The sequence below is a fragment of the Aspergillus aculeatinus genome (genome assembly GCF_003184765.1).
Source record: "Aspergillus aculeatinus CBS 121060 unplaced genomic scaffold BO66scaffold_13, whole genome shotgun sequence".
Taxonomy (NCBI): Eukaryota; Fungi; Ascomycota; class Eurotiomycetes; order Eurotiales; family Aspergillaceae; genus Aspergillus; species Aspergillus aculeatinus.
Window position 1 is genome coordinate 501952 of NW_020291482.1, and position 17790 is coordinate 519741.

The following is a 17790-nucleotide window of genomic DNA, read 5'->3' on the forward strand; positions in this document are numbered from 1 at the left end:
CAAGTTTGAGCCCAGCCAGGACATATCGCTAGAGTCACAAACCCCCTCACCAGAAGTGACCATACAGTCTATCAACTAACTCGCATCGACGAACAGTGATCAAACTCGGCAAACACTGCTTACCAAGAATCTCGATTATACTCTAAGCAAACCAATGTGAAGAAAAGCAATGAGAGATATGTATGTACGATTCCAGATAGGAAAGTCTATAGCTAGATATACAGAGTATTTGTACAGACCGGAGAGAAACAGTTGTCGATGAACAACAGCGAAGCAGAATCAAAGCAGACAAAACAATGCATGTACCCAAAAAAGAAATGCCTGTTCAGGCCCCGAGACCAGAGAGACCCAAACAAATTTCCGAGAACAAGCATCAAACACCGCCGCGCATGTAGACTTGATATAGCATAACTCAATAAGGCATCAGAGAAAAACATTGATCGACATAGGAAATAGATCGGGTACTAGATTGCGGATCACAAAGTAAAAAATAAAGTTCCTTGCACAAAAATGGGTATATAGAGAAGTGGTAAATAAGAAGAAGGGAAAAAAGAAACCATGCATGAGAAAATGGAAATCGAGACAAAGGAGATGCTGTGCAGTAACTTTATAAGCCAACGCGAGTCTAATAAAGGCAGCTCTGATGGTAGGTGGGTGGAGAAGGAGACAGGGTAGCTCCTTCCCGAGTTCGGAGGGTGGGGTGTAGTATTTTGTGTAATCCTCTCTCCGACGAAAGAAACTTTTGGAAGCCTTTGCAGGATGGATGTTTCGAAATTGATGGGGTGGATATTGCTTTTTCCTGTTCCCTCTTTTTTTTGATGTGGTTTTCTGTTTTGCGCGTTCTGTTTTCCCAATTCGAATTGTAAGATTAGCCGCGTCCGCTGCGTCGATTGCGTATTAGACATTTCGATTATAAGCTGAATCGATCTTCCCCTCCAAAGCATGGCTGATAAGCCCCCCCTTAGTGAGGATCCGGCGAGGATGAGGTCTAATGGATCGTGGTCGTTACTTCGTGCTGCTCGTGCGCGCTTTCACATCGTCCATGACTTCCAGCCCATGTTGACGGGGAAGGCGGCGGGTGGTAGCACATGCTCGTCATAACCCAGGCTGTGTGTTGACCAGCTCGGCGAGGGGTAGGCGCATTGAAGGGACTGTCAGGCCGGTGTTAGTCGGAAAGGTTTCGAAGTGAAGCTTGATACAACGTACTGGTTGAAGAAGACCTTCGGTGAGGGGCATGGGCATCATGCTCATGGATGGCAGGCTGATGTCCTGCTGGTCCCAGCAGCCCATCCGCGATTGCATGGAAATAGGCGATGATGTCAAGTCGTGCTCAATGATGCTCTCGGGGTAGGGTTCGACTGTGGTCATAGGCGTGGACACCACGGAAGATCGAGCGTAAGAGTGAAGTGAGAGCGAGCCATCCGAGACGGGAGAGGGGCATGTGTCCGGGGTAGCATAGAAGCGACTGTCCTCGATCGACTCGTGAATGTGAGGGCCCTGGTACAACGGGGTGTGGGGTGCCGACTGCAAATCAACTCCATTCCACATCAAGTTGCAATCGCTGGCGAAATCGGGGTGGATAGCCGGCCCGACGAGCGATCCTACGGACATGGCATTCTGGGGCTGGGAGACAGTGAGATAGGGAGTCGGGTGGGCGTTGACGGGTGCACACTTGGGCACATAGGCCTCGGGCATTACAGAGGTGCGGTTCTGACGCTGCCATTGTGCGGTGTGGTCCATCTGGGCCTCGAGCTCACTGGGGGTTTTGCGTTAGCGGCCAGGCAGTGACATTTAGCATGGAAGGTCGCTCACTGTCTCTCCATGTGGCGGGAAAGCAAGTCGGGACGGTGGAATGCTTTCTTGCAGTTGAGGTGGGCGCATCGAAACAGTGCCTCGGGGTTGTGGTTCAACTCATGCCGTCTACACAAAGCAAATTAGCACGTGAAAGAGCCGAACCGGGTACATTGCCGTCAAGTACCTTCTGTGCTCTGCTCTGGTGAAAACCTTGAGTTTGAATGTTAGTCGAGAACTCTATGTTGACTGATAATTCATGTCTACTGACTTTGTTGCACCCTGGATACTCGCAGGCGTGAACGCGTTTGCCCTTCTTCGCTTTGCTAATGCGATGCGTCGTTGGGGTGTATGTGATGGGGAGAGGAATCTCCGATTGGGCAAGGCTTCGGCGCATGGTGACTGTATGTTGCTGGCCAGCAATTGATATTGTAGTATGAGTGATAGAAGAAGAGTTGGTAGGAAGTGGTTGTTCCTGTTGCTGTTGGTGTTTGAGATGTGTAGGAGTAATTGACTTTATAGAGTCGTGTGGAGAGGTGAGGATAGACAGGAAATCTGCCGGCGGCTGGGTCGAAGATATAGTTCTGGTTCCTGAAGGAGATGATCCCCTGGTCATTCTGTAACAGACCCAGACTTGTCAGGAACGGGAGGTGAGCTATGGGTGTGGAGATTGGGGGTCGTGAGCAAGGTGGGCTGTGATGCAGCTATACTAGCAAAATTGGGGAACGGGCCAGAAGCGTGGGTGAGTGAGATCAGGAGCTGATTGATTTGATGTAGATGATTATGATGATGATGATGATGATGATGATGATGATGATGATGACGGGAAAATGCCTCGCATCTGCAAATCAAGAGGGAGGCAGTGAGATGCGGAATTAGAAAAAGAAAAGTGAAGATCTGAAACGAACTGGTATGGAGAACGAGGAGAAGGAAGGCTTAGAAGAGGGCCGGGAGAAGGGTAGTGAGAATAGTTACATGCAGAGAGATGATGGAGATATAGAAGATTCTCCCAATGCGGCTAAGTCTACCTCTCACCTACCACATACGGTACCGAAAGATCGCCGGGTAACTTGGGGGAGAGGGGAGGGAAAGACAGTTCGGAAGATAAAAGAATAATTCAAATTTAGAAAAAAGAAAACCATAAGATATTTGATGGGAATAAAAAAAGAATTAGAATTAATAAAAAAAATCAAAGCAATATGTGTATACATCCCAAAAATCCAGACCCAAAACGATCGAGAATAATACGAAAATGCGGAAATTCACAAAAATATTTGACCAATGTAACCAGCATCAATGGCTAGTCCCGAGTAGTCAGAGGTAAGCGAGCAGAAAAGCAGTTCTTGATGATCATTCTCTGCAGGGTGATCATACTGGGTTAGCCACCATGGCTATGTTGGCTTGCTGGGGACAGCACGAGTGGGTAACCACTTACGGCGGGATCGACCCATCCTCATTTTCCAAAGTCAAAAGGATCAGATTAATTCCCTAATTCCAATCGAAATACACATGATTAACGGTGCGGGAAACGGGGAAGGAAGGATTGAAACGGGCGACGGGCGACGGGCGATAAGAAAGTGGACTCGATACGACAAGTACTACATAAAAGTAAATGGAGATATCAACTCCAAGAGAAAAGAAGAGAGACAGAATAGTAGGACTTGGGAAGGAAGGCAATGTACTGGACAATACGGAGAATAATCAACATCACTGCAGAGAATTCGAAAAAAAAAAGTTTAAAAAAAAAGGGAAAAAAAAAGAACTACTGAATAGTTGACAAATAATATGTATTGTCTCATCTGCCGTTAGTTAGTCATGACAACAACAACAGCAAATTGCAGCCGGTAACAGACCAACACCTTCCAAGTCTGCGGCTGAGGCGCACTGCAGGGATTGGGAGAGAAGAGAGGACGAGGATAGGGAGGGAAAAAAAGGAAAGGGGGGACAAATAGACCATGCCATCATGGGATAAATTACGACGCTGGTATGCAGCTCGTACCACACACCCACCACCGCCCGGTCTACAGCGGTTCATTTCCGTCAATCAATTACTTGGTGGAAGTTGCACCTGTTGGCTCGTCCCCATCTCCCTCCATTGTCATCACCATCCTCATCGTCTCCCGCCGCCACGAGGCGACGGGGAGGAGAGAGGGGAGGGGGGAAAGTGGGGGGGAGGTGAGGATCCAGGGAAAAACAGACCTTCCGATCGAGAATTGCCTGGATGGATCATGGATGGATGGGCCAATCTATCTCCCGGAAGAGGAAGGATATAGTTCACAGAATAATATTCCTACTCGCAGAATGCGGGCAATAGGATAATAAAAGACATATTAAACATCAATCAATATGAACTTCAAGCCATCTATCCACCCACCCCTCATGCCATACAGGACTTCGGGTTGATTAACCGGGCCTCATGTCTTTGCTGCCAACCCACGCGGCTCTGCGCCTGTGTGTCTACCTCTAGATCGAAAGGTACAGTACAGTAAGTACTAAGTACAGTACTAATTCTATGCAGAGAACTGCAATGCTGAATAATGGGTGGTTTAGGGCTTACGACCATGTGAATGTCTCGCGCGTGACAGGGGTCTCCAGCGGATCAAACTGATCTTAGCGGCTAGGAGAGGTCAGGATATCGACGATAAGGGGCAAAATTCTTGCAAGATCAATGGAGGAGGGGGGGGGAAGGGTTGTTGGGTGGTGGTTGTTAGGAGAGTGGGAGCTGAAGAAGAGACAGTCACAGAAATCCAATCAACAGTTAGGAAGAATGTTGGGGATTTGAGTCTTCTCATTGGTGTGTTCGCGTGAACTAGTGTTAAGCGCCTCTTAGGTACAGTACTTTTACTGTCATGGCTGAGGTTGGGGAGGGGGTGAGAAGAGATATCTCCACTTTTACCCCCCTCTGCTTAGCGTGCTGAATGGGAAACGACTCATGGAGGCTCTCGCTCATTGTCCGGCCCTCCCCGTAGCAATCAGGTTCAGGCTTTCCGTCCAAGCCTCAGGGGCTCCATCATGAAGACTGGAGAATGGAGATTGCTATCCGCCCTAGGCTAAATGACTGAGGGTACCAGGATGGTCGATTAGACTAGACGACTCCATAGTAGAGCTAAGGTCAAGACTCAAAAGGCCTAGAAACGTAGGTAAACAGAAGCTCCACGGACCACTCCAGCCAAGATGGATCCCCCCATCCCGAGCCAACCAATTGAACCAAGTGGAGCCACTACTATCCACTCACCTCATTTGGGAGTTTATATCCAGTCACTGCAATTAAGCGGCTCTAGCATTCGCCCACTGGCCTGCTTTCCATTCAGACTGCGATTGGGCCGAGAAGGCCTGGGTAAAGGGCTTGCATGGCTACATGAATCAACTACGCACTGTAGAATACTCTGGTTCTTCCAAGCAACCCCATTGCTGACCATAGAAATTGCGGCATCGTGTTAAAGAAACAGGTTGACCATGGTTATTTACAGTACCAGAAGAGCCTCCAGACTGCCAGTGGCGGCCTGCGGGTCCCTCTTGATTGCTTCTTACTGGCGTAGGGTCGGATTAGCCCGCTAGTCGTCCAAGCAAAACTCAGGGTTTACCGCTGTCATAGCATAGGCGGTCGTTGGCTTGAGTCAAAATGTCCTCTTCTGGGTTAATGAGGTTAATGGATTTTGTCCGCCATAAGACCATATCAAGTAAAAGAAGAATCCTTGACGACCCTTGGCACCGTTGAATGTGTCATGATTGCAAGGGCTGCGAAGGAGCGATGGAGAACCACCCGTTCGGGCATATAGAAACATCCATTATAGAGGGGATCAGGCAAGGGAGAAAGACCAGCTGAGGTCACACAACCACGTGTAGGACGATCGGCGTGTTTCCGCCGGTTACCTTATATTGCTGCCCGTTATGGAAGTATTATCTGCCAAGCAAGATTTCATGGTCTCTGTTAAGGGGGAGGGGGGGCACGACCACACACGCCTTCGTCACGTCCTGTGATTCGATGAAACCTGTGGTCAGAGCCCTTATCGGGGCCTGCAGACAACGGGAGGAAGACTTAGCAACTGGAGTCTGAAGAATCATTGTTACGGCGGCGATAATTACCATACAAGCTGGACGCCTGACGAAGAATAGAGTTCCTTAGACTGCTCCCTGAATAGATAGGATATTCGGTCTGGAAGTACTGCAAATCGACCAAGGTGGTCTGTGTGAACTGATTCAGTTTCAACATCATCACGCAGCAGAGACCCTGGGTGGTAATGACTCGATACAGGAAATCGTGTAAAAGTCAGCAGCCCCATCTTAGTCTGATTCTGTTTCTAGGGGGTCAGGGTATGTGAGAATCCGGAATGTCAATCGTTCGACGCTTCGATACTTGGAGACTACCACGGCAAGCACTTCATAACAATGTGGTAGGCACATTCATGCACAGTTACACCGGAGGTAGGTGGCTTAGTAGCGTCGAAGTATACAATGACATCTAGCGTGGCGACGAGGGCGTCCAGCCCTGTAGCCAGTGGGGCATGCTTGTAGGCTCATCACTATCCCTTTCCTTTTCCCCTCAAGGAAATGATGCGCTCAACGTGAGCATGGACAGCAACCCCTGCCACCCTCTGGTCTTTGTGAATTCAACTGACCTTCTAGCTTGTTTCATAGTGAAAATCGACTGCACGCACCTCGTACCGCCCGATTGAGCCTTGTGCTTCCAGAACAATGTGCTTACTCTTGGTTGCTGTACGCCTCAGGCTAAATGATTAGTCGACGACAAGGTGCATTCTCTTCCCTGACCAACGACACCCCGGGTCAGATAACAAGCACAAAGCACCACGAACGAATGATTGAAACAATGATTATCAGCGGTGACACCAGAGATTCGGTACTAGACCTGAAACGACGGGGATCGATCTTCCGGGAAGCGGGGAAGGCATGAGAATCACTAAGGAATCATCGAAAGACACGGATCCCTATGTTCCTGGCGACCGTGTTGGTAAGGACCCGTCAATGGTACGACAGTACTTCGTCGTTGCTATGCGGCTGCCACACTACATTGCTCCATAGTAAGCACCAGTCGGCCAACCAACTTACCAAGTTATCCATAATTGGCGGCGGGAATGTCATGTCCCAGCAAAGACGGGATTCAGTGGTGGTGGTGGTGGTGGTGCTGCTGCTGCTGCTGCTCAATGAGAGCCGCTGTTGTTTCCGAGATTGACTCGATCTTACAGTAGACTGCATTAGTTCGGAATTGGGAAGAGAAATCACCCTGAGTAGAGAGGGGACTCGGTACGTGGTTGACAAATACGTCGCATGAAAACGGAGAATGTAGCTAACCGATCAAGGAGGCGGCTTAGCTACTCCGTACCTAGCACCTAGTAGAAACCTGATTCAATGGGAGAGTGCCTCAGGCCCCGGAACTTGGGGGAACCGAGTGCATGGGTATGACACCATCATCCAGCCATTTCATAACTGCTCCAAGAGATAATAGGTAATCTTTCTGTCCGCGCTAGAAAGTCTTCTTCACGTGGCGGGGACCCCATGCCGGGATCACGATCCTTCAAGGCGTGGCAATGGGGCCCAGGAGAGGGGAATCACACCAGTGAGGAGGAGTTAGAAGACGCTAAGTATTATTGTGTCTGTCTGGATGTAGTCATATGTATGCCCTCCTTTTCTACTTCTCTTCTTGTCGCCTTCTCCCGGGTTTTCAACTAATGCATCCCGTGTTTAGAAGTCTGACTTTGGGGCTGCGCAGCCCGGGTTCCTACACCACAACTGCAAAGTAAGATGGTTGACGGTAGAATATGTCTTGTGCTGTCCATGCAGCGACGGTGCCAAGAAGTCGAAGCAGGCTTGACACTAATTATAACCATAGGCATAGAGCATCGTGCTCACTGGGCGGCACATCCCGGTCCTGTGCGGCACAAAAAGGTAGTGGTGGTCAGCAACAACGTGGCCTTCCTGTGGGGAAACAAGGAGGGACAAGAACGACTGGCCTAGGTGTAGAGGAGGGTTGCATCGGAATTCAAAGGTACGAGTAATCAAAGTATGATTGAAAGGTCTCAGAACCCACCTAATTAACTTGACTGCAGAGGGTCAGTATTACGGCCGAGTTTGTCCTAGCTTTTAATGCTTCATTCCTCAATAAAGATCTGCCTCGTAATTTGACGATATATCGTTTGCTAATATAATGGATTGGATTGATCGATTAGCTTACTCCGTAGGTGGTAAGAATAATGGTGAAGACGGGTACTGTACGTATTATTGACTCGGAGGCCACGGCCGAGATGGACGTCAGTGGGTGTTACCGGACTAACCACATTCTGTCCTTAGAACTCCACGTACTAAGCGGTAATCTCCTTCCCCCCTTCCACCGATTGATCGAGGCCCTGTCATGGGCGGGCAGTCATGGCAGTGTCATGTGCCTTTCTGTTGACTACACTCAACCAGGCAATAGATTGGTTGCTCACGGCCCTAGTCCCAGGCTAAACCGGCCCGGAACGTTGTGGTGTAATGGATTCAAACGCCGCGGGCAACACCTCACTTTGTTCACTTACACCAACACTAACAGTCTAACCCCCCTTCGCGAGTCATTCCTTTTGCAGAAGTCCTAGCGAGAACATTGACTGGCCAATCGTTGCAGACACTGAAACAGTGAGACTGTAAGACAACTGGAACTCCCTTGCACACGTGCAACCTGCAAGCCATTGTTGGACTAACTTACAACTTACTACTCAGGGCATCTCGATATATTTCCGAGTCGAGTCTGGTGAACGTGACCGTGAACCACATGTGAATGGAATGATTGGATGCATGGATGCATGGAGAGTGGACGATGACGGGAGGTTCTCAACTATTGCCTAATCAGGAACACTTCTCGAGCACCGTGGACCGTGGACCTGCAGTGGTGGGCTTGAGTTGCTCAGTTGGTTACTAGCTACTAAGTTAGTTAGTAGCTACAGCCTGGAGCCTACTGGGGCCTGGAGAATAAGGAAAATAGGAAAATGGATCGGAGGCTCGGCAGGGCAGTGGGCTCCGGCAGCGGCGGGGGTCCTCGTACCGCCGGAGCCAGAAACTGCCCCGGTATCCGCCATGCCCGTGGCCTTGTTGTCTGTTAACTTTCTTAGCATCGCCATGTTGTTCAGACGACAGAGTCCATAGAAGTCCACAAAAAGATGGGACTATCTAAGGAGGCTCCTGGAGGATTTACAGTTTGGAGCCCTTAGCCGACTGCAAAATGATCCTGTTCCATTGTTGACCTACTTCTTCAGGTACGGCTGGATCCGCAGGAGGGAAGGATTTTGAAACTGTATATACAGTACATGTGTACCTGCCTCGAAGGATCTAAACGGGGATTCAGTGTCAAAAGGAACTTTTCTTTGGAAGTATGGTTATTGACGTAGGGTGAGAACAAAAACGTGGTGATCAGCAGCAATCTCGGGGGCTGATCCTGCAGGTGCCTGACCTTCAGGTGGCATGACAAGCGAACGGACGAACGAACTGGGCCTTTTCTCTCTTCAGTTCTGACCTCATGTCACCCTTCGAGGGCAATCTGCAATCCTGAAACACACCCTTGGGGGTCATCGACTCTGGTTCCGGGAGATCGCAAAAAGGCTTATCGGACAGACCAGGCAGATCAAGCGAGTCTGCCTTGCCTCAGGCTGTCTCTTGTCTTCTTAGGTAATCCTACCCCCCACCCCCTTGGGTTCCTGTTTGTTTGTTTGTTTGCTTCTCTGTCTACTCCGTACAGTCTGTCTCTCTGTCGTCATAGAGCGTCAGACCCCATGTATTCTTTTTACTCTTCACTCTTACCGTACACCTCTTCACTTAGCCTCATGCAAGAGAAACACGGATTACTCGGGCTATCTTGTCGGCTAATTAGCAAAGGTGGCTCTCTTCAATACGCAGCAATACAGTTCTCGAGGTCTTCCAACTTGGATGGCGGCCGAAAAAGAGGCTCAGAATCCCAGAGCCCCCCCCCTAAGAGACGGTCCGATCGAGAGTGAGCCATCGTCGATCTCTATCCCCGTTGATTTCTTGTCTTCATTCACATTTTCTCTTCGTCTATCTACAGTGGGGGGGGGTTTAAGGCGTGAGCATGCCGAGTCTTGCTGCTGCCCTTTGGGAATGTGGATCCCCACCGCCAATGCCGCACTGTCTGGACATGAGGACGGAATTGACCCGCTAGGCATGCTATTGCGAAGTGAGTTCGACACACCCACTAAGGACCAGGGCTGCAGCTAACACTCTAAGTCACTCACACTAGTGACTAGGTCGATGGAACACCAAGCGTATGCTGAGGGTAGCTAAGCGCTACTGCCGAATAGCAATTTCGGGACGGGGAGGCAGTCCCTAAACTCCCCCTACCTTCAGCTAACTTACGTGCTAGTCAAGTTCAGACCTCACTGTCAGGCCCCCTCGACTGCATGGTAGTCTAATAAGCGACAGTTGGTACCAACCTCCTCAAGTCCTAGCAATTTAGACTACCCCACTGCCAAGCCATCCAGTTGAGTTCGTCCAGTTTGGCCTGCATGATTGACCGTCCCGCGGGTCCGCAACTTTGGCGAGCCTCTTACGTCTGAACGAAACCCATACTACACAGTAGTGAGGGTCCACTCGACTGATTGTTGGATAAGAATAGCTAGGTAGCCATGTCAACGTTATACGAGCAGACAAATCATGCTTTGGCATTGCGATGGTAAGAAGGGTCGACTACGAACCAGGCACGGTAATAGTCGGTCACGGCCGAGTCCGTCTGTGATCGACATCTCGAATGTCCAGGCGCTCGCTCAGACACATCTTCTTCCACTTTCAGACCGCTCTGCACGGTAGACCTACCCCATTTTGACGGGCGGTCTTCCCCGCTGGCGGTTGTATCTACTCCAGTGACAAGCTTAACACCATTAAGCTGGTATACTTCGTGAGTAAATCATCTTCTCGTATAGGGCTCGGGCTCCTTAGGGGCCGGCCGTACATCGTCTTTTCATGGCTTTCTGTGTCCTCAGTATAGTATATCTCGCCAAATCACGTTGTGCTTTGTCTACCACTAATTCTGTAGCAACGATCTCTCGAGGCTTACTATGAGCCCCAATTCGGAAAATGTTCCTGCCCCTGTCAGCAACCCTCTTCCAACACGAGGGGGATATTTTGTGATAACATTGCCCGGTTGCCGGGATAAGACGATCGGCTGGACGAGCTTGGTTCTTGTTCGTGTCATTGGTCAGGGAATGAGATTCCATACTACTTCGAACATTCTACAAGCAAATCTGCATATTACACGGGGCACTGCTCGGCACCAAGTACGTCCTCCTGCAGCTGGTAGCTTATGAGCTACTGCACCGCTCGCATCTACTATGTACTATACATATTAAATGCCATAGGGCCACGAGGCCTACTATTTTCGCCCCATGGCAGGGGTGCCATGCGCTTCAGCACGGCCACATGGCCTTGACTCTTGCTGCGGTCTCTGTTTCTGACAATAATCGGTATCGGACCGGTCCCACCCTGGTCGTTTGTTCCTAACCGGCTGGTGCTCTGACATCAACGGCGTGTTCAACGATCGGTTTGCACTAAGCATGTCGTCTGGTTCTCCATCAAGCTGTCTCCAAGCCACGCTGCTAGCAGGCAGTGGCCCCGTCGGATGAGGAACCATCCCGCTTCTGCCATACTTCTGCACCGCCATGATTGCAATCATTGCTTGCTACCAGGGACAATTCCGCCCCTCTGACGGTTGCATTGGTCCTTGCATGATTGTCCCGGTCAAAAGCCCTAAAGTCGAACTACTACCAATTATAGAATAAGCTGGAGGCTGGCGAGCTGATTCGCCGACCCTCCCTCTCGTACCTTGCCGTCCGCATGCTGCCGGGAGTATGAAGAGAGTTTCATCCTGCCCGCGCGTGTACAGGGCACTTCTCAGATTCTGGGGGCGATCCTACACTGCTTCTGAACTCTGAGATGTGGATACCTCAGCCATGACGGCTGCGGAGCTCTGCCACCACCAGGCTTTCTCGTTCTCATCTACACAGCTCAGAGATGTTTGCGAGGTAGCATGCCACACGGATTAGATCGAACTTTTACACGAGATTGTCAGCGAAGTTGCTCCTAGCGCCAGTAAGGCCAACCATGCCACTGTCTAATATGAGACATCTTCTAACTTGGTCATAGTGATATCAGAAATGTTTCCAATCAGAAATGCATATCATAAGGCAAGCGGCAATAAGACGATAGCCACCAACGCGAACTTCCGCAAACCAACGTGTTGGTGCGGCATTCGCCGCTCAACTGTGCGGACCTGCTACGGGCGCAATTTCAGGCACGACTATACTAACAGAGGTATTGTTCTAGACGTTTCGCACATCCTGCTTAAGCGGATGAGGTGCTTGAATTGTGATAGTGCCTTTCACCTGCATGATTCCTGCGATCTGCTGACCAGCCACAGGTGGCTCCCACTGTTGGGTCCAGGAACGCGCCTTCACCCTGGCTGCAGAGGGATATCTGAGACAGGTACCATGATCAAACAATGGGCGGATGAAACCCTAGTGTTTCTGACAGGCTTAATCCTGAAACTCTTCCCATTTGATCATCCTATCCCTCAAATCGAGCTCCTCCCCATCCACCACAAACCTCCCGTCCCCACGATGGTGCACCATCCTCATCTGCCTCTTCCCGCCACCAACAGCACCGCTGGGCTCCTCTAGTTGCTGATTGCTCTGCCCATAGTTCAAGTCGAGGTCTCTGTTCACCCATGCGCGGACAACCCGCAGTATCCACAAGTTGTACGTTGCCACCAACGCTCGATCATGAACCACACATTGGATGTTGGCCATGATATCCTTCCCACCAACCAGTGGCGCACGGGCAGTCCTTTCCAGCTCCATGTAACTCTGCCCCTTTTCTTCTCCATCTTCAAGTTCTGGATCGGTCTCTGGCGGTAACGGCGATTCCGGTGGCTCCACAGGGATCATTTCGAATGCATCCCACTTATCCACCGTTTCGCCACTACAATTGCCAATATCAACCACCTGCTCCAGCAGCTCCGCAGCCGGTACTGCAAGCACGCATTGGCCGGTTCTTTTCAGGTTATCAAAGCTTTTGTCCCACGGTCCAATACATGCGCCGATCAGTGTTGGTTCCTCGTGTTGGATCATCATGTGAAAGCCCATTGTCATGATATTGTGCGTCCGATCGGCTAGGGACCCGGTGGTAACGAGTACCACAGGCCCAGGCTCGAGGAGGCGATTGACTTTATGCGTGGGATAGGAGAGGAATCGGCTCCGATCATCGAAATGATCCTTTGCCTGCTCCTGCTCCTGTGCCTGATCCTGAATCTCCCGGCTCTTCTGCTTCTGATGCCATCGAGGCCTCTTGCTGGAACGGCGTGGGCTCAGACCTAGTGGTCTGGTTGGCTCCCTTTTTCCTGCACTTCGTTTGTCGCCTGATACTCGCTTGAGAGGCATTTAGGCCAAGGTGTTGGAAAGGGTGTAGATGTAACTTTTGTAAGCTTGTAGACCTAGACCCCAGTCGAGAATTCCTGCCTAGGAGAGCATTCGTGCAGGACAAGCAGAAGTGACCTGACTTGGATCGCGTGTAGGAAATGGGAGTTGTGGACGCGTCACCTGCAAAAGAACAAAGAACGGCATTTCTGGAGTGACGTCTTCCCCGCATACTCGCCGGGGTCCCGTGACCTCCATTTCTTTTCGCCAGGATTCTACGAGTGTACACACAAAGAGAAATATTTTTGTCTTGTGCAGACATGATCATGCCCCTGGTTGTATCGGTAAGGGATACAAAGTGTGGTTTTGCCCAAGCGAAGTGCTCCTAGGGAACACTGTATCCCCTTCCCTTCAGCATAATCTTCCATGTATACAGAAAGATGTTGAACTGTAAACAATGACCAACTGCTCAAGGACGATCTTCAGCATGGTATTCCCTAGGACTATGTATATCCCAGAGTCCAGGTCACTCTTTCTGTGTTGGATCGCCTAGCACTGTACATCTCCAGCTGAAGAAAGATTCATTCAGTTGTATGTTATTCATCCTTCCGCGCGATTCTCCAACATCTCCCCAATCCCATCTACCTCAACATATGCAACCCAGATACCAGTCCAGCTCAGTACTTCATTCTCTTCCTGCATGCGGTATATCTCCTCCTTGTTCTCTTTCGGTCGAGGTCAAAAATGAAGAGACCCTGAAGTGACCCGCACGTGGACCCGTTGTACATCCATACGGTACATAACCTAAGACGTCCATCATAAGCACAATTGAGCCAACTGAACTAGCTTCGTAGCGAGATGCTGTACTCCAACATGACTCCAGGCATCCTTCCCTACAAAAAACCATAGTATTGGAAAGTGTACACTGAGGAGGGGGCTGTATCGCCGGCAAGGAGGGAGGTCCGAAGTGTCGGGTATAGTCTTCACTCTCTATCTCTCCCTATCTTTCTTTGCCTTTGTGTAATGTGTAGTATCATCTTCCCAGGTTTCTCAGTGGATACCCCCTCTAGATCCACACGATTGGCAAAGCTACCAGGGTATCAGGGAAGAGAGTCAGGGCTGCGAACCCCGCGGAGCAAGAAACTACTATAACAGGTCTTTCCGCCATCTGCAGTGGCAATGGAGTTCACATCCATACTGTGTATGTATCATGTCTAAACAGGACCTACCTTAGACAGTCCCCCCCCCCCGCCTTCCAGCATATTGAAACCAGAAACCTCACCGAAAGGTATATGGAGTCTATACCTTCAACTTTTTTATGTAAGTAGTATATATAGTACATGCGGGTGCTGGGAATGACCCTAATAAGAGGTGTGTTTAGTTCGAGCCTATGCTTTTACTGCAGTGGTTAAGGGCTGGTCTCACATCTCTAGGAGACTATTCGGGAGTTAATTCGAGGTAGACAGTATGATCATTGACGACCAGCTTACCCACCCCCGGGGGCCCTTTTCCGCTATCACGATATAAATCCGGTCAGGACCTTGTCGAATGGTTATAGGTACAGTACATAACATACATACCCGCAGGGGAAAGCCTGGCACGGCACGGCACGGCACGGCGAAGGCGGACTTGGAAGAACAGGAACAGGAACAGGAGCCCCGTATCCAATGTATACTAGGTACTGGTACTCGAATTCTCCTCTCAAGATCCAAGATGTCGGGGGGGTAGGCAAGCTGAACGCGGGAGATATCCTCCTGTAGGGGATATATATACAGATTTCGTGGCAAGCACGCGAAGGCAGCGCCACCTCCCACGAAGATACTATCCTCGGCCGTGGAATGAACTGTACTGTACCACCCCCGCGATGCAACGATGATCCGCGAGAGAGACAAGGGGTGAGATCGGGGGAGGAGTTCGACTACGGCAACCCCATTTCGGATCTACAACAAAAACCAAAGCCGCTGATTTCTGCTTGAAGGGGGGAGTGGGTGCGAGATGTATGGGATACGGTTGGTGAATCCTGATTGTACATATAGTCGTCTAGTTTCTGGCGCTTGTCTTGGGTTCAAGCTCCGCAGTAGTAGGCTGCTTTTGTGTACGGGTGGATTCAAGGTGTGTTCGTCGATGAGCTCCGGTTATGCATGCACATGATGGTAGGAGGTGGTGGATTTGGGGTACGTACTGTTGACCTATTCACGCTGGGTCGAGTAATGGTCCGCGGTCAGTGGACGCCTTGGGCGAGTCTTGCTTGAACGCAGATGGAGTCGGGTGGTCAGCAGTATCGGCTAGAGTGGTGAGTGTCGACTGAGAGATCTGACTGGCGCTCACGGTGCTGTACACAACCCATCCGTCAAACCGACCAAAGACTACGTCCCTACACCTATCAACGAGTGCATGATATCCATTCATCCTCACATTAGTTACAGAGACCTAGCCTGTCCTGTCCTGTCCTGTCCTGTCCGTTTCGTATCGAAACAGGAGCTACCGTTAATAATATCAACGATAACGCATTGCAAAAGCATCGCAGCAGTTTTCAAGCATCACAAAGACAGAAGCTCGATGTCTCAAGAGATGAAAAGAGAAAGCGGGAACTCAAGATCCGCCCAGAAAGAGAGATGACTAACGTAAGATACAATCCATGCCAAACGCCCTGGTTAAAAGCAAGAACACAACAAAGAACCTTGATGGGCATGTCGGATGTGTCAACCCAAGGGAGCGTTGAACTTGGGTGACTGAGCCCATTCCCTTCCAAAAATACATCACAGCGGTGATTCGGGAGTAGAGGCCTTTGTCTCGACAGTGAGACAACGCTCTGAGTGCTGAAGCGCATTCGGATCGATGCTGTGTCACCACCGACGACGTATCTCATATGGGATCATCGTGGTCGAGGCTTGATGAAGATGTGGGATTCTGTCCGATAACATGCTCTGATATTGAGATCGCAAGGTCGCTAAATAGCCCGGCAAGAAAGGGGAATATCGAGAAGAAGAGGGTCTTTCATAGAAGAGGCAATATCAAAGGCGAGAGGAGTGTCGGGTTGCAGGAGGAAAGAAAGAACGTGACTCGGATGGCGCAAGTACGCGACGACTCGCCAGGATGATTGGAGACTCTCAGCGACGGTCGGGGTTGGTTACCTGAGACCTAGTTTAGCCTCAAATCAAACATGATGGGAAGGGTAAAGCCTACCTGCAGAATACGACGGGAGAAGTCTTGATCGTCGTCGATACTGCCGTTGCTTTGCCGTTTTTGAGCCATGAAATCGCCATCGAATCGGGAGTCACTGCCCTGTGCCATGGGCTGTCCGTAACCGTCCACGCCAACACTGCGACGATATTGCGCTTCCACCGACTTACGGTTCTTGAAACGCCAGAGAAAGAACCCAGCACCGATGAGCGCACAGAGGCCGACCACTCCGATGACCACACCTGCCGCAATCGCAGCAGTGTTGGCACTTGAGCTTTTTGACTTCTCGGTTGGGGTAGCGCTTGCATCGGCGGCGTGGGTGGCAGGAGCTTCGGTAACATAGACTGTCTGCCCACCGCTCGTGACGGCATGGACTGTGGGTGTCTGTGTTGTTGAAGTCGACGTCCCTTCGGTGCTCTTGCTGGAAGTACTGCTCGAGGAAGAGTAGTTATCCACGTCATCCTCAATACCTGTTAGATAGACCGAGTATGTGTTTGCGCCGCCACCTAGACAATCGGTCAGCATTGGATACACATAGAAACTTCACCTAGGTGAAGGCAACATACACATGACCGAGGGCCAGCCAGCACACGACAGATTGCATTCGTCATCCGATACTTTGTCCGAAGACGCCGGTAGTTCATTTCCGCAGAGACAGTCTTGTTTGTTGTGGAGCGCAAAGACGGCGTAGTTGTCCTTCAAGCATAACTTCTGGCAGTATCCGTTACTTTGGTATGTGTACGATCCTTGATCTTCCAAGGGCGTTGAGCTCGAGTAGCATCCGTTGTAAACTTCGTCATAGGCAGCGGTCGTGGGAACATGGGCAGCCAGGAAGAGGACCGAGGCCACAAGAGCCGACCGCATGGTCAAGAGTTTCGTGAAGGAAGACATGATGAATGGAATAACGATGGCGCGGCCGATAGAGGTGACTGGACACCTGCTCCAGACACAACAGTCAAGGTTGCTTGTTTATGCAAACGAAGGGAAAGGGACGACCTGCGTAACCCTTTTGCGGAGCGCTGGGGTGGTTGTTTCGAAGGTCGGGGGAGTCTCGGCTTCCCGTCTTGCGCAAGATCTTGGGTACTTGTCACTGCGATCTGCGGCGGAAGGGTACAATGTGAGATGCTTTCGAACTGTCGAGAGTCGAACCCCGATGGGCGCAGAAAGAAGGGCTAAAGTGATGCAAGCGATGGAAAGAGTGTGTGATGTTCGCCTTGGCGGGGAAGAAAAGGGCCTTGAGGAGCGGGTTGTTTCAAGCACCCCTTTCTGTCGGACAGAGTTTAGTGGGCGACTGAACGGGTAGCTTAGGCAGGGGAATCAGTCAGGGTCGAAAGTGCCCCAAATCAATAAATGAACGGATTGGTCCTTGATAGTATTGAGGGGTGGGCAATTCGGGGGGGGGGGGGGGGGG

The 17790-nt window shown here is 50.5% G+C and overlaps 4 protein-coding genes across 4 annotated transcripts; all 4 read right to left on the reverse strand.

The window, feature by feature from the left end:
• Window positions 1–1031: 1031 nt before the first annotated feature.
• On the reverse strand, window positions 1032–2188 carry BO66DRAFT_399916 (C2H2 finger domain protein; the record flags this gene model as incomplete). The annotated part of the gene is made up of 5 exons (XM_025648706.1): window positions 1032–1151; window positions 1207–1756; window positions 1813–1920; window positions 1979–2004; window positions 2063–2188. 5 exons carry the CDS (start codon window positions 2186–2188, stop codon window positions 1032–1034), a joined length of 930 nt encoding a protein of 309 aa, XP_025506036.1.
• A 1346-nt stretch (window positions 2189–3534) lies between these two features.
• Window positions 3535–3873, reverse strand: BO66DRAFT_40441 (uncharacterized protein). Its single transcript, XM_025648927.1, has one exon. It carries the CDS (start codon window positions 3824–3826, stop codon window positions 3605–3607), a length of 222 nt encoding a protein of 73 aa, XP_025506037.1. The 5' UTR covers window positions 3827–3873; the 3' UTR covers window positions 3535–3604.
• Window positions 3874–11952: 8079 nt separating this feature from the next.
• On the reverse strand, window positions 11953–13376 carry BO66DRAFT_390335 (flavin reductase family protein). Its single transcript, XM_025646980.1, has one exon. It carries the CDS (start codon window positions 13218–13220, stop codon window positions 12318–12320), a length of 903 nt encoding a protein of 300 aa, XP_025506038.1. The 5' UTR covers window positions 13221–13376; the 3' UTR covers window positions 11953–12317.
• Window positions 13377–16185: 2809 nt separating this feature from the next.
• On the reverse strand, window positions 16186–17483 carry BO66DRAFT_40526 (putative WSC domain protein). Its single transcript, XM_025648966.1, has 3 exons — window positions 16946–17483; window positions 16383–16885; window positions 16186–16330 (listed from the first exon to the last, which is right to left on the reverse strand). Exons 1-3 carry the CDS (start codon window positions 17268–17270, stop codon window positions 16307–16309), a joined length of 852 nt encoding a protein of 283 aa, XP_025506039.1. The 5' UTR covers window positions 17271–17483; the 3' UTR covers window positions 16186–16306.
• Between the last annotated feature and the right edge of the window lie 307 nt (window positions 17484–17790).